The sequence below is a fragment of the Penicillium robsamsonii genome (assembly GCF_028829455.1).
Source record: "Penicillium robsamsonii strain IBT 29466 chromosome Unknown utg000003l_segment0_segment0, whole genome shotgun sequence".
In the NCBI taxonomy this organism is placed as follows: Eukaryota; Fungi; Ascomycota; class Eurotiomycetes; order Eurotiales; family Aspergillaceae; genus Penicillium; species Penicillium robsamsonii.
Window position 1 is genome coordinate 3492159 of NW_026643221.1, and position 15296 is coordinate 3507454.

At 48.4% G+C, this 15296-nt stretch overlaps 3 protein-coding genes across 3 annotated transcripts; 2 read left to right on the plus strand and 1 right to left on the minus strand.

Annotated features, from left to right (window-relative positions):
• Positions 1 to 1247: 1247 nt before the first annotated feature.
• Positions 1248 to 2769, plus strand: N7447_006042 (uncharacterized protein; the record flags this gene model as incomplete). The annotated part of the gene is made up of 7 exons (XM_057230304.1): positions 1248 to 1284; positions 1425 to 1448; positions 1509 to 1625; positions 1678 to 1709; positions 1769 to 1886; positions 1944 to 2140; positions 2200 to 2769. 7 exons carry the CDS (start codon positions 1248 to 1250, stop codon positions 2767 to 2769), a joined length of 1095 nt encoding a protein of 364 aa, XP_057085394.1.
• A 3319-nt stretch (positions 2770 to 6088) lies between these two features.
• N7447_006043 (uncharacterized protein) lies at positions 6089 to 7808 on the plus strand (the record flags this gene model as incomplete). Its single annotated transcript, XM_057230305.1, has 4 exons — positions 6089 to 6383; positions 6435 to 6508; positions 6604 to 6688; positions 6754 to 7808. The coding sequence occupies 4 exons, from the start codon at positions 6089 to 6091 to the stop codon at positions 7806 to 7808; spliced, it is 1509 nt and encodes a 502-aa protein (XP_057085395.1).
• A 646-nt stretch (positions 7809 to 8454) lies between these two features.
• N7447_006044 (DNA topoisomerase 2) lies at positions 8455 to 13956 on the minus strand (the record flags this gene model as incomplete). Its single annotated transcript, XM_057230306.1, has 3 exons — positions 8455 to 13419; positions 13484 to 13810; positions 13879 to 13956. The coding sequence occupies 3 exons, from the start codon at positions 13954 to 13956 to the stop codon at positions 8455 to 8457; spliced, it is 5370 nt and encodes a 1789-aa protein (XP_057085396.1).
• Between the last annotated feature and the right edge of the window lie 1340 nt (positions 13957 to 15296).

Consider the following 15296-nt stretch of genomic DNA (forward strand, 5'->3'; position numbering starts at 1 on the left):
TTGGTAGATATCTCCAAAGCATTATATGATCATTTGGACATACATAGGACTGGTTTAATCGGCCTACTAAGATTAATTCCCATTATAACTATGTAGAAGTTTCAGGAGCATCTTAAAAACAGTATACCTTGCGGGTAAAAGTTTAACCGTTTCGCTTCAAGCAGGCGCTGGAGACTTCATACTTCTTACGAAGCTTGATATTAATTTGGAAGTTGTGTACAGTAACTAGTTATATAGTTATGTAACTTTTATATGTAGTTGTCATACAAAAGTTACCTAAAATTTTACAATTTGTAATCCGGTGCGCCCACCTGGGCACCTAGGCTCCAACACTGGGTGTTGATGGCTTGGCATGATTACCTAGAGGAGTTCCTCGGCGACAACGAATTGTGGCTTGATATCTTTAGACTCTAAGATGAGTTAACTAGTTAACTAGTTAGTTACCTAAAAGACGAGTTAGTCGTCCACGGGTGTTATAAGGGAGATTACTCGGACAATATAGGTGCCCACCTGGGCACCTCGGGAAGTTTTATACCACTTCTCTCTCCTCTCCCTATACGTAAAAGTCCGAATTAAATGCACTTTTGAGACCTAGTAATACTAGATACTCTAGAATGTGAAGAAATACCGCTGTTAACGGACTCAGTATTATAGTATAAACCATCCCATAGGATTATCTATCCTATGTATACTCCGTAGCCTACGGTGGATACAGTCCCGAGGTCACTACATAATTAGACACGAACTACTCCGTGAGCAACCCGAGGGATCAGCCGTTCTACACGTGACTTAAGCATAGTCCCCTTGGGCTAAATTTACTCGAGCCTGGGCCTCCCTAAGAGAAAAGCTCTTCCCGCTAAACTCCGGTGTATAAAAATCATGTACAGGTTTGTAGAGTGGCCATAGACTTGCAAGATATTCTCAGTATTTTTAAGCATTACCAGTAAGTTTCAGTAAATTCCAATTTTCATGTTTCTTATAATCAAGCTTAATAGGTTCATGGTTAATAGCAGGTTAATAGCGTCATAGAGCTGTTCGGGCTTGGCAACGCACATGACAGCATCACAACAACCTTGGAAATCTTCCCTTATCTTTTCTTATGCTCTCCTTCTCTTGTTCCCTTTCCCCCCCTTTAATTTCTTTTCTAGATTTCACGCCTCGACTCAGTTGATACGCTTCTTACGAATTTTCTAATTTCCCTTTTAAAATCCCCCCCCTGAGTGCTTCTCAAAAAAAATATCACCGTTATGGCTTCTGGTGACGTGACCTACCCTAACACGGGCAGTAAGGTAAGAAAATCAACAGGTCGCTTCAATCCCACAGAACGAATATGCTAACCCCAGTCGTCTTGTAGTATTATACTCTTTTCGATTTTCTAGATTCCGAGGCCACGAGAGACTAACCTTGACCCCTCTTGCGTTCAGGCATCAGCGATGTTATTACCAAGGGTACATATCAACCCCAAAGACTCTGAAGTTACCGAAGCAAGCTGACCAATTTCTCGATAGGCCCAATTGTCGATAATGTGAAGTCCGAAGCATTCCGCACCGGCAATGAGTTTCGCGATCTGAAAAACTCGCGTGTGACCCCCTCGACCACCACCACCGATGGTCAACCATTGACCCGTACGTCATGAGACTGGACTGATCGGATAGCGGGATATTAACAAGTGTTTAGACTACCACTCCTTGATGCATAGCCTTCTGAGCGTGAGTTTTCGCCCGAGTCTTCAATCTTGGATAGCTTGCTAACCTCTGTGTGTATATAGTGGGAACAACCCCGTGCGACCGCCGTTTCCTACGCCAGCGTGATCTGTTTCATCTTCGCCGCCCGTTATCTGCCCCTCCTCCGCTGGGCCTTCAAGTTCCTGTACATGTCATTGGGAGGTGAGTTGGTCGCGTGACCTACGGTCAACAGAGTGATTGATTAACAATTGTGTGCAGCGACCGCCACCGTCGAGATTGCTGGCCAAGTCATCCTCAAGCGGGGAATCGCCAGTGGATTCCGCCCCCGCCGTTACTACACTGTCCCCAAAGAAACCGTTGAGGCTGTCCTCGAGGACTTTGAACAGCTTGTGGACTTCTTCCTGATCGAGTTCCAGCGCATCCTGTTCGCTGAGAATGTCCTCCACACCGTTTTGGTAGGTTCCAGCTTGTCAGCGAAGACGAACCAAAAAGGAACAGGCTAACGATTTCTTAGGCTTTCACTGCTGCTTTCACCGGCTACTGGCTGATCCGCTTCGTTCCCTTCTGGGGCTTGGCCGTCATTGCCGTGACCACTACATACTTCACCCCCCTTATCTACATCAGCAACCGTGAGATCATTGACGAGCAGATCGCCAACCTCCAGCAGATCGTCAACTCCCAGACCAACCAGCTTCGGGACATGGCTGGCGAGCATACCTCGCACGCCACCGGCTTGATGAAGCAGTATGTCGGCGAGTACAGCTCCAAGGCCCAGGAATACATTGGCACCCGCCGCTCTACCTCCCCGGAGGCGACCAAGCTTGTGAGCCCGGTCAAGCGTGAGACTGTGGCCGAGTCTGCCAAGACCGAGCCCATTGCCGACTTCGCTGCTCCCGTCACTGCTCCCGTCACTGCTCCCATCACTGCCCCGGTTACTTCTGATGTCGAGCCCGTCGTCAAGCACGAGGACTTCCCCGAGGCCCCCAAGGCCGCTCCTATCGCCCAGGCTCTCGATTCTGACATTGTTGCGTCTGTGGAGCCAGCAGAGCAGGCTGGTGACCGTGAGCCTCTTCTGGCTATTTAAACAAGGTCTCAATGATGCTAGGTCATCTTAACTAAGAATATTAATTGACCTCAAAATTGAGCGTCAATCGAATATTCTTTGTTGAAACGATATCATTTTTTGGCCATTATTGCTATGCCGAATGGCACGTGAGATCGATTTTTGAGCCACCTGTTCTTGTTGGGGAATCCCTGGGAATGGGTTCTGATCGCCAAATCCTCGTGTCGATGAACAATAAAATAAGGATTCTTGAGCGATGAGCTGTCATGTCTCTTTGTTTTCCCCTTTTCGATATTTTATCCCTTTTCAACCTACTGGACATTTTGATCCGTCCACTTCTTTTCTCCACCCCTTGTTTATGTCTTTCTCGGGTTCATATTGTTTCTAATGGAATTACATTTACATAAAATCTATGATAACTTGGCTTTCCATATATCCCCACTCACATCCCTGCAGTGTGCCCGTCCTCGAGCCTCCCGCAGGGACCTTGGCGACTGTCTAGGCAACTGTCAAGAAATATTGTATATGTACTACTCATCAGTACTACTCACCAGGAAACTAGATCCTGTTCACGCCCTGCCACATCCGTGTGTCGTGACTCCCATCTCAAAAGCCTCGACCAAAACCCACTTGGGTAGTTGCTCATTCCATGCAAGCGGCCTTGACCCAACAGCTTTGGAGTGCAAGGCAGCCGTTGAGTTTCATTCCGGTTCACCAACCCGGCTCCCTATTCGCCGCATCACGATTCGGGCCAGCCTGTGACGGTTTTTTTCCCTTTTACTGTACTTCCCCTCTCTCTCTCAGACTTGCCTTGTTCAGTCATGCTCGGAACTGTGTTTCCCCCTCCCTCACGCCCCATATACCCCGGATTCGAGGGCCGTGGTACAGATTCCGGAGTGTGGTCTGATATCTGCGGGTGATAAGTATCTTGTGAAATCGCAGGTTGAATGAAGTGGGGGTCGGGTCCGGTTTGTATTCTGTGTTCAACGGGTCGAGGTCTGGACCTCTTCGTAATAGAAGTGAGTCTTTCGCCTGGTTGAACATGGATCTAGTATCGAGTCTTGCAGGCTCATGTGACTATGAAGGCTCCGTTTGTTCCTTGTTCGCAGTTGAGACCCTACTGTCATGATACCACAGCATCTACAAGGCTCTGTTCGGCTCTGATCTGAACAATGAGTCTTCCGACTTCTTGATAAACATGTGAAAAGAGGAAGCCCTCCAAGGGTAAGCTGAAAGAGTCAATGTTACAAAGGGGGCTCAATTATACTTTACGGAAACCAAGAAGGAGGAAAATAAGCGCTTGAAAAAGGCCTAAACCCTAACAGCAACATCCCAATTGAGACATAGTTTCTTGCCCCTTTTCCAGAAGCCTGGGGTCTGAGACGCGTCGCAGATGGAGGACACGCATGTCCAGGCTTACCGCTCTTTGGGGGCTTAATAGACCCGTTCAGCCAGCACCGGAGTGTCTAAGACATTGGAAACTAGTCCTCGTTTCTGAACTCTCTTGGTCTCGGCTGTTGGGACTCTTTGCAGACCGAATCCAATGCAACTGAGCCCACCACCCCCCCGGGAAAATTAGCCCGGTTGGGTTGACATCTAGTTCACTCAGTCCTCGACTTTTACAGTCTCTGACCAGATTATATAACGTCCGACATCTATATGCACCGTTTTCTGCAGTGCTCTGTAATGCTGCTGCCCCGGCCCGGCACCGATTGGCAGATGGACCCCTTGTACCTGTTGGGAGTCTTGTACAGAATCAACTAGACTGGAAGGTGGGTACAATAGCGGGTTGTGAAACTGACTGGGAGATGTCAGAATGGTACTACGGTATAAGTCGGTTCAAGCAGAGAAAAGAAAAAGATACGACCAGGAAAAGTGGGCTACAGCCACCAACGTGTCGGGCTGCTGCATAGAAGTATGCATGGAATGTTCTTTGAGGTCGTTATCATGTCTCTCGTGCCTTTGAGCGGCCAATATCTCTGTTATACGCGTGCTCTTAAGACTTCAATTAGCGGTCTAGTTGACAGTGCCAAGGTTCTTATATTAGGTATTCAATCATGAAGAGGAAAAAGGAGAAGATGTGAAGTATAGAGCTGTCAATAGATAGTAAATAACCACTCTATTATTTTCTAACATTGGAATTTGTTTGTATCATTCAGCCTTATCCCGTCAAATGTGCAGACCGCTTGTACAGTCTAGTGCGCACTGTATAGGCATGGAAGCGCGGGGTGCACCTAAGTAAAGATTCTGTCACTTTTCCCAGAATCTTTGATCCTGTCAGAAGTTTATCTTTGCAGCACAGCTTTTCTCCGATGCACTTCGCGGACTCGCCAGGTAATGCACGTTCCCGTCATACAAGGAGTAAGTTACCCTGCAGCTTGCCGTGGGTCTGAGACCTTTTTGATACTCCTGTCGAGCCACCATGGGGTATGTAGCCTCTTATTGGACCATTAAACTGGTGTCATAATGCTCCGGTTGCTGCAGTACCCTAGCTCTAGTCCGATGTCAAGGACGATCTGGCATGACTTCTTCCATAAAGATTCCGAAGAAAAGAAAAGGTAGGACAACGGTTGAGCTCTTTGACCCGGGATACTAGGACATCCATAGCCGTACCTGTGTATGATATAGTAAACCTTTGTACGTACCTATCACTGTAATAGGCTGTTTGCATGCAGCAGTGACTCTCTGCGTTTCCAAAAGGAAATCTAGGATATCCACATGGTCCCTGAAACGGTTGCTGCCATGCTTTCCTTTCAGATCTCTTTGGGGAGAGGTTTGGGTAGTCATACCTGTGAATGTGAAACAGGTTATGCCTCGAAATGTGAGAGAGATACAGGCCTACAATTCTCTGTGTTTTGTAATTGCTTCCAGGGGCATAGTAATCAATGCACACTGCATCATCAGTCCAAAGTCGGAGATCATTGGAACTTTTCACTTCCACGCGGAAAGACAAACAGCCCGTGAACTCGTCCAACTTCAAGGGCCCTTGTGATATGCGAGCGTGAGAGAGAGAGAGAGATAGAGAGGCAAAAAATCGGTGAAGATCATTTGCATTCTGAGAGACACTCTCAGACCCGAGTTCTTCTATTCACCGCTGTCTCCTCGAAAGGTATTTGCCAACAAACACACCTGTACTCAAGAAGCTGTACGAAACAAACCTTCGAACAAAGGTCTTGGATTGTCTCTCTTTACTTTGTTACTTCTAGCAGGTTTGACTGTCTTTCAGTCCTTCTGGAAAACTCCCTTTTGTTCCAAGAGACATTAAGCTCCTCCTGTTTCCCGGAGACTTCGTACTTCTTCAACTCTTCCCTTCTTTCAAGCATAGCACTTGAACTTCTTAATGCTATCTATCAAATCCCTTCTGAATCCTCAGCCTGAAAGGCGATCTCCGTATCCATTCCCTGCCCGCGAGAAGCGGCAGAAGATGGCCAAGGACGCCCCAATTTTCCGTCGTGGCAAGATCCAAGGCGAGTGTCGCTACCCTCCTTGCGAGGAAAGAGACGCAGAGCTTGAGAAGGCTCACAGAGAGCTCTCATTACGCCCCCTAGGCAATATTGCCGACTATCCTCGTCAGATCCCGTATGCCAGCGACAAGAAAACCTTCCAAGAAAAGACAGGCCGAGATAGTTTCCATGGTATGTGCCGTTGAACATGCTTTAATCTTCACGTCTGACACTTCCATCTAGTCTTTCAATACACATTCCGGATACCTGGCGAAGAAAAGGAATGGCATGTTATGTGGGACTATAATATCGGTATCGTTCGGATCACACACCTTTTCAAATGCAATGGCTATTCCAAGGCAAGTCTATCAGGTAGCTCTTATATATATCCAGGATTTCTAACTCGTTATAGACCACCCCAGCCAAGATGCTTAACCAGAACCCCGGCCTCCGCGATATCTGTCACAGCATCACCGGCGGGGCACTTTCCGCTCAAGGTAAGAACTCTACCAACTAATTCATTGGATAGCAAGATCTAACACTTTGTTTGCTCTTCACATAGGATACTGGATGCCCTACGAAGCCGCCAGAGCTATGGCAACGACCTTCTGCTGGAGAATCCGATACGCCCTGACCCCACTGTTTGGCACAGATTTCCCAGCCATGTGCATCCCCCCAACGGACCGCAAATCTCACGGCCGCATGGTCATCCCATCAGAGATTGTGCAGCGTGCCACCGACACCTCCAACTACTATCGCTCTTTGGAGACGAAGTCCAGCAATGCAGCCAGCTCCCCCGCAGTCAACAAGCCCTCCTCAACCCATACTCTTCTCAACGGTATAGGATTATTGGGCCGAAAAGACTCCTTGACACTGCCCCCGCTCAAGATCCCGCGTACCCAATACGCAGAGAGCAACCCCAGTGCCCGGGACTCCTCTATGGAACCTTACTTTATGTCACCCAAGAGCCAGTCGCCAATGTCTACCTTCACGCCTATCAACCCCCCGCGCAGTTTGAATTCTATGCCTCGCTCGCGCATCGAATCACCTCGCACTATTCTCCGTGCTCTCTCAGATGCTATGCGCCCAGAGAATGTTCCTGGGGGTATCAGTGAAGACAGTGACACCGACAGCGATGGCTCGTCGAACATGTATTCCACTCCAAACTGTCCTTCTGTGGATGGAAATATGGAAACTGACAAGCTCGGTCTCGACGAGCCCAACGATGCGCCAGAGGTGCCTGCTATGCAAAGCGACTTTGATGACCTAACTGACTCGGATGATGATTGGCAAATGGATGATGCTGACGATGAGGACTATCGTGGACCTCCTCTCAAAAGGACTCTCGGCGGAGCTTCGTCTATCAAGGACAGTTCTACAAGTCCCGCATCTCAGACTAAGAAGTATCCTAGTCGGAAATCTCGAGCTGCGTGTCCTCAATCATCGCCTCACTTCACCCGTGAGGTCAAAGCTGCTGAAGCTCTTCTTCGTCTACATATGAATGAGCTTGAAAGCGCGACCGAAATGGATGATGACGGAATGACCTCACCTTCTGGATCTCGCTCTCTTGATGGTGACGAATCTCGTAGTCGTAAGCGACGTCGTGCTTCGCTTTGATGACTGATTACGCTACGAATTTGACATGGAATGGCGTTTATGGTCTCCGAGCTGAAGGTTTCTGTGTGGTGGTGCTGTCTCTATGCATTTTGTGAGGAATATTTGTGTGGTTTGATGAGTTTACCTGGAGTTGAGGGATTGCAGGATTGCATGTTCAAGTCGATGTGCTGTTTATTTGATTGAGGATCTTGAAGGATTAGTTGGCTCTCTCCTCGGGCTGTCTGTTCGAGGTTACAATGCAACTTCGTTTTCTTCATATGACGGGCAATGGGTCAGACTGGGCGGCGTTAGCTATTTAATGGAAACTCGAGACATGAAGTTATTATTTCTGAAGCCTTTGCCTTATGTTGCCTTATTATCAGCATTGCCAACAACAGCATTTTTCGTATAAAGCGAATGTAATAAGGATCCATGAAGAGAACACGAGGCAGACTGAACATAACATACTAGACGCTCCTGACAGATTTACGAGTGAAAATATTAAAGATTAAACATCCCGTATTTGCCTTGCATGCACTGGCTCTGCCAGATCTCTGTAAACTACTAAACTAAGACATGGAGATGAAAGAAAATAAAAACAAAATAGAGAGCATTGCAAAACAAAAGCAGAACATCACAAACGGGCCTTCGAGCACTATTCCACTACTTAGTCGCTCTCATCTTCGTCCTCATCAAAGTCATCGGCCGACCCTTCTTCATCGCTATCATCTTCAATGACATAGGACTTCTTCAGCTGTGTGGCGCCACGACGAGGAGGACGGGCTGCAGCGGCACGACGGGGGGCGGGAGCGGGCTCTTCCTCGTCCTCCGAGATATCCGCATTCATTTTGCCCGCTGGGGAATCCAAAATGTCGTTAGCCATTGCGTCGATGTCATCCTCCGAATAATCATCTGCAATCTTCTTGCTTGCCTTGGCTTGCCTCGAAGCATAACCCTTGGCCGCCGGAGATAAAGGTGGGGGAGCAGACTTGGGGGCGGGCTTGGGAGCTGGCTCTTTCTTGGGGCGACCACGGGCCTTTGCTGCCGTGGTGGTAGCGGCCTTCGGGGCAGCCTTAGCTTTGGGTGCGGCTTTACCCCGAGCAGTTGGCTTGATCGGCTCGTCCTCGTCGTCATCATCGAGCTCTATGGCCTTGGAAGCAGCCTTTGGTGCAGCCCTGGCCCGAGCAGTTGGCTTGACTGGCTCATCCTCCTCCTCCTCCTCCTCCTCATCATCATCAACCTCTACGACCTTAGGGGCAGCCTTTGGCGCAGCCTTGGATTTGGGGGCAGCCTTGGATCGAGCAGTTGGTTTGACTGGTTGGTCCTCATCGTCCTCATCGTTGTCATCAACCTTGACGTCCTTGGGTTTGACCTGGATGGAGCGCCGTGGGGAGTTTTGAGGAATGAGCTTGCTGTAGTCAGTCTCATCCGGATCAAAATCGTCGTTGACCTTGAAAGACTTCGCGGCAGTTTTCACGCTGGCACTGCTTTCCGAACGGGGGCGCTCCGAGAAGAGTTGTCGAGAATCGGCGCCCGAGTCAGCACCAATGCCTTTGACCATCATGCTAACGTCTCCAAGAAGATCATCACCGTTGTCACTGTCAGAGTCGCTAGGCGCTGAGTACCTGACAGGCTTGCGAGCGCGAGAAGACGCTGCGGGCTTGGAAGCCTCGGACTTGGCAATCTCTAGGAAATCGTCATCCGAGTCCTCTTCGACCTTGGCCTTAGGCTTAGGTCCTCGTTTGGCCACCGGTTTGGCCGCCGGTTTGAGTTTTGGCGCCTCATCCACATCCACATCCATTGTGTCATCAGTTGGCTGAGCTGATGCGCGCGAAGTTTTGGGAATGTCGTCGATATCGACAAAGTCATCCTCTTCTTTAGGCAGAGCCTTAGGCTTTGAGGTAGCACGGCTCTTCTTTGGAAGTATCTCCATGTCCATGTTGAATTCATCATCCGAGTCAGCAGTTCCACCTGCTGCAGGCGATGGGGTTGGTTTGTTCGAAGATTGATTGAGGAAATTCATCAGGCTGTTCTTGGGCTGCTCTTTTTTCTTGGCCGCAGCGGCCTTCTTCGTCTTGGGGGCCCCGAAGTCTTCATCGTCTGGATCATCGCCGTTAGCAGCCTTACGCTTGCGCGAAGCCACAGCGCGACCACCACCAGTGGGTAGCTTGGTCGAGTTGCGACGGTCCATTTTAGCCACCTTGCGGGCTCGACGATCCTCATCTTCAAGCTGGAAGCGCCACTCGTTGATGAACTCATCCAGATCATGGGTCCAGATGTCCTCTTTAGACAGCTTAATCAAGACATCGACCTCTGTTTCCTTCTCACCGATCTGGCGACGGAGCTTCTCCACCCGCTCTTGGGTCAGCGACCACATAGGCATACCCAGAAGGTAGTCGAATGAACTGGATAGCACTTGAGCGTCATTCAGCTCCTCTTCTCCTTCTCCTTCTCCTTCTTCTACCACGGGCTCATCTTCACCCATCTTAGCAGCCTCGGCCACCTTGGCAATTGGTCTGAAGCCCTTGTCCTTTAGCTCAGTGATTAGAACAGGCTTTTTCTTCTTGGAGATGACCAATTTGCCATCGATAATCATCTGCACGAAGCGAGCTTGGTTGCTCAGCTTCTCTAGCTCTCTCTGTAGATCGGCAAGCTGGGACTGCTTGCGTCGCTCATAATATTTGAGACGAACGACAAAGAACTCCTTGAGAATGTCATCGACAGTGGCGTACTTGGTGATGCGGCCTTCGGGATCGAAAGCCACCAGATTGGTGGTTGCAATCGTCTTGGTCAGCTTGAATTTTTCTTCCAAGCCTTCAGTAAGAGCAACCTTCATGTGTTTCTCATCGAGTTGGATGATGAAGTGGACCTTGGTGTGGGTGTTGTAGTCTTTGTAATCCTTGATGAAGGATGGCACCTTCTCAGCCTTAATGATATCCTCAAGCTTGTCTTTGAAATCCTGTGTCCAGCTTCGAATAGGTAATTCGGTGATCTCGACCTCCTTCTCGCCACATTCCCTGATGATACCGCTGAATTTGTATCGATCTCCACCAATGGCCACAACCTCACCAGTGAACCCACGGAACCAAGGCTGCATCGGCTGAGTAGGCTCGCCAGCCATCAAGCGCTTAAGGTTGTTTACAACGTCCTCAGGATTGTAATTGGGGATAGAAGAACTCCAACCAGTTCCGATACCATCCGCGCCGTTGATCAAAATCATCGGAACGACAGGCACAAAGACCTCGGGCTCAATCTTCTTGCCATCGTCTTCGTTATACGTCAGCAGTGGTTCATCGGCCGCATGGAAAACTTTGCGTGCAAATGGGGACAGGCGAGTGTAGATGTAACGAGCACTGGCACAATCGCCACCACCTTGAAGTCGACTACCAAAGTTTCCACTGGGCTCTAGGCAGTTGATATTGTTGGAGCCAACAAAGGTCTGAGCAAGACCAACGATAGTCTGTTGAAGGGAGACATCACCGTGATGGTAGGCTGTCATTCCGGATACATGACCTGCCAGCTCAACCACCTTCATGTCCTTCTTCAGGTTGCGGCGGAAACAGGTGTGAAGGACCTTGCGCTGTCCTGGCTTCAAACCATCGACAACGGAAGGAATCGAACGTTGGTTATCCGCCATACTGAACAGGATGAGCTCCTTGTTGATGAAGTCGGTGTATGTGATCTTTGCCACCGAATGGTCCAAATATGTGCCAGGTTTGTATTGACGAAGCCACTCTTTACGCTCATCTGCCTTCTTTTTGGAGAAAGCTAGCTCGATGAGTCCAGCTTCACCGTCTTGCATAGTGTGGAACTCCTTGAGATGACGATCGAGGTCGCGGAAATAGACCTGTGCATCTTCCGTGGTGCTAGTTCCCAAACCCTTGTAGTACTTATGTTCCCAGCCGCGTTCGTGTTTGTGAGCTTCACGCCATTCATCATGTTCGGGCATGGTGAAGAATGACTTTTGCTTGGTCGGGTTTTTCGGGTCACCCTTCCAAACCTTAATGATAGGAGTGATGAACTCAATGAGGAACTCGGGAATCTTGAGCAAGCTGGGGAACTGTGCTTGAAGGAAATTGATGAGCAAACCCTTGATGTGACTACCGTCATGATCCTGATCAGTCATGATCATGAGGTGGCCATATCGAAGTCCCTTGGTCTCGGTGTATTCTTTCTTGTGCTGCAAACCAATGAAGTTCTTGATGCTCTGAATTTCCACGTTCTTTGAAATTTGGTCAAAAGAAGCATCGCGGACATTAAGAAGTTTTCCGCGCAGGGGGAAAACACCGAACAAGTCTGGTCCAACGACTGCTCTGCCTGCCATGGCCAGTCCCTTGGCTGATTCACCCTCAGTCAAAATGAGAGTGCAGTGGTGACCCTCTCTGGTACCAGCCTTGTTGGCGTCGACCAACTTCGGGTTGTTCATACGCGTGCGTCGGCCGGTATCACCCTTCTTCAGGATCTGATCGGCTTTTTGCTCCGCGAAGTGCAGAATATTTGACATGACCTCAGTCTTCAAAACCTTCTTGTAGAAATCTTCATCAAGAGGACACTTGCTACCGAACTGACTGGCCTTTGTCGTCAACTGTTCCTTGGTCTGGGAGGTGAAGGCCGGGTTGACAATCAAGGCCTTTACAAAAATGAAGATGTGGTTCCGAATCTGTGCCGACTTCAGAGTTGCCCCAGACTTATTCTTCTTCTTCACCTGATCGGCCAAGCGGGTACAGATCTGATCGGCGATGTAGTTGACGTGCGTTCCACCCGAGGTTGTCGCGATGGAGTTGACAAATGAGACTTGTTGGAAGGAACCATCCGAAACAGCAAAGCCAATTTCCCATCGAGGATCGGGGCTGCAAGTAATGATCTCATCCTTTGAGGGAGGACCATCATCACCACGCTCCTTGCGAATGGCTTTGGTGTACATTTCCATGTACTTTCGAAAATTGCGAACGGGGACGCGTGTGCCATTTAATTTGACGGCAACATCGGCGGTACCCGCCAAATCGTAGACTCTGCGCTTCACAAGGGCTTCAAAGTCATCGTCGATGCCTTCCATTCCGAATTTGGCAAAGTCTGGCTTAAAAGTGACCTTGGTGTAGTCATCTCCCTTGGCATCTGTGATCTTGGCCTTGCCCATCTTCGTCATGTTCTCGGTCCAGGTCTGCTTATACTTCTTCTTCTGGCGAGAGTCCTGAGTTTCGAGAATGAATTCTGTCGAGAAAACGTTACAAAGCTTGGCACCGAAACCGTTGCGACCTCCAGTCACCTTCTGCTGGCTATCGTCATAGTTGGAAGAAGTGAGCAGATGGCCGAAGATAAGTTCAGGCACGTAGATCTTTTCTTTGGAGTGAATTTCGATAGGGATACCACGTCCGTTATTCCACACGCTAATTTCACCGGCCTCGCGGTCGATTGTGATCCGCATCTCGTTCATGTTCTTGTCGTTGTGTTTGTTATCGGCGGCGTTGACCACAATCTCGTCAAAGATCTTGTAAAGACCAGGGACGAAAGAGACATCGCGATACTCCATCGACTCGGTTCCGGAGTTGTACACCCACATCTGCTGCGTGGTGCGTTCGGTAGATCCAATGTAGGTATCGGGACGTTTGATAATATGTTCAAGTTGAGTGAGCTATATTAGATTATGGTAAGTATCTGGCCAAAATTACATCATGCTAGAGGCTGCAGAAACTTACTTTCTGGTACTTCTCTGATGCATTTCCACTCTTCGCGCTGTCGGCAGCAGCGTCTCCTCCGTGGGACTCATTTTCGACATCGGCGAGAGGCTTTGAGCCAGCTCTCTTAGGCGCAGCAGCCTTCTTAGCCTTAGGGGGGGTATGGGAGAGCTGAGAATCAGCATCGGACATATGAATATCGGACAGATCGTCCTCGCTGTCGGCCTTGGCCTTCTTCTTAGCAGCTGGCTTCGCAGCAGGCTTGGCCTTCAGTGTGGTCTGTGTGGTCTTCTTGGCGGCAGGTTTGGCTGCTGCAGCTTTCTTAGGAGCCGCCTTGGCTTTAGGTTTCTGGGGGACATATAATGTCAGTAATCACAGTCGAGTCTATGTTTGGAATATTGGGGGGTATTTCATACTGGCGCAGGCTCGGGAGCAAAGTCAGAGCTACCTCCGTCATCCTCGAAAACCGAGTCTTCCATCATAGAGTCATCCATGATGAATGTGAGTAAACAAATAAAATGCGATAAAACGCAGTTAGAGAAAAAAAGGAGCCCAAGTCAGGCCTCAAAATTTGGAGCGAACGAATGACGCTACGTCTCAATGTTGCAGAGCAGATCAATTAAGATCCGACATGCTCAAGCCGGGAAAGGTTGAAGCAAGAAGCAAAAGAGAGAGAGATTACGCGGAGGGGAAGCGCCTGTTGTTTTTTTGCCCGGGGAAGTCGCGACTGACAGGGGGCGGTGGGCAGTTTGTAGCCACTCGGATCATTATTCTTCCTCACCGCCTGGAAACACGACCCGAATAGGCAATTCACAAACAAATGAACGGAAACAACAACTTCCCCTCACTTTGCATGTTTTGCTTCATGTCAATTCAATGAAATATAAAGTAAAGACATAATCTATCTATGGATGTGTGGATTATAACTGAAATATCCATGAGATGACAGATCTCTCATTTCTATTCTTATTTAGATGTCACAATTGAAGTCAGTACAAATAGTGAAAAATCTAAATATAGTTTGGCGGGTAAAAATAGAGCAATAATCTCCTTTATATATCAGATTTGACCAAATTCTATTTTTTTATCCTCCGTATAGATGAGGTATGAGAAATCTCCCATAGTCTGCATAGGGAGCCAATTTATATTGTATAGGGGACCCTTCAATGATATAAACCGACCACCTGGGTGACATTGTGCCCTTGGTAGACTACTCATGACTATGAATACATAAAGAGATATACTCACCTGTGATACTGTGCGTAGTAAGTAAAGTATAGATAAAACCAGCCGCGGGGTCGTATGTAACCCTTGCGTGACTCTGAGTACAGTGTATTCATTGATAGTATTAACAGTTAGGTAGTTAATGAATGATTGTGGTAATAGTTAGCCATTGATTGAAATAAAGTCACACGCTGTGATGCATGGCACTATGCATTGTCCCAATCTGCTTTCTAGCGGATATATATAGGTATTGGGGTTCATATAGATATGGAGCCATCAAGCCACTTCAAAAATATACGATGCAGTTATCGCAGAAAATAAACCAAACGCCTAGTAACTAGAATATATAGTCAAACCCTCCCATTGACAGGCGGACCGCATGGACTATACTCTGTGGATCAATGGGGTGAGCCCCAGTGGTACAGAACCTTATACGGAGTAATATAGGTAGACATCAAATCTGTATATAATCCTTTTGAGTCAGTGGAACCAATGTATGGTTTAAGCACAGCGTTGGCCAGCCTCAATATTGAGGTGAAACGGACAAGCCAGGGGGTGGTAATGGTATTTCAATATATGCCCAGGATGGCACCAATCAATTCAGCCACAT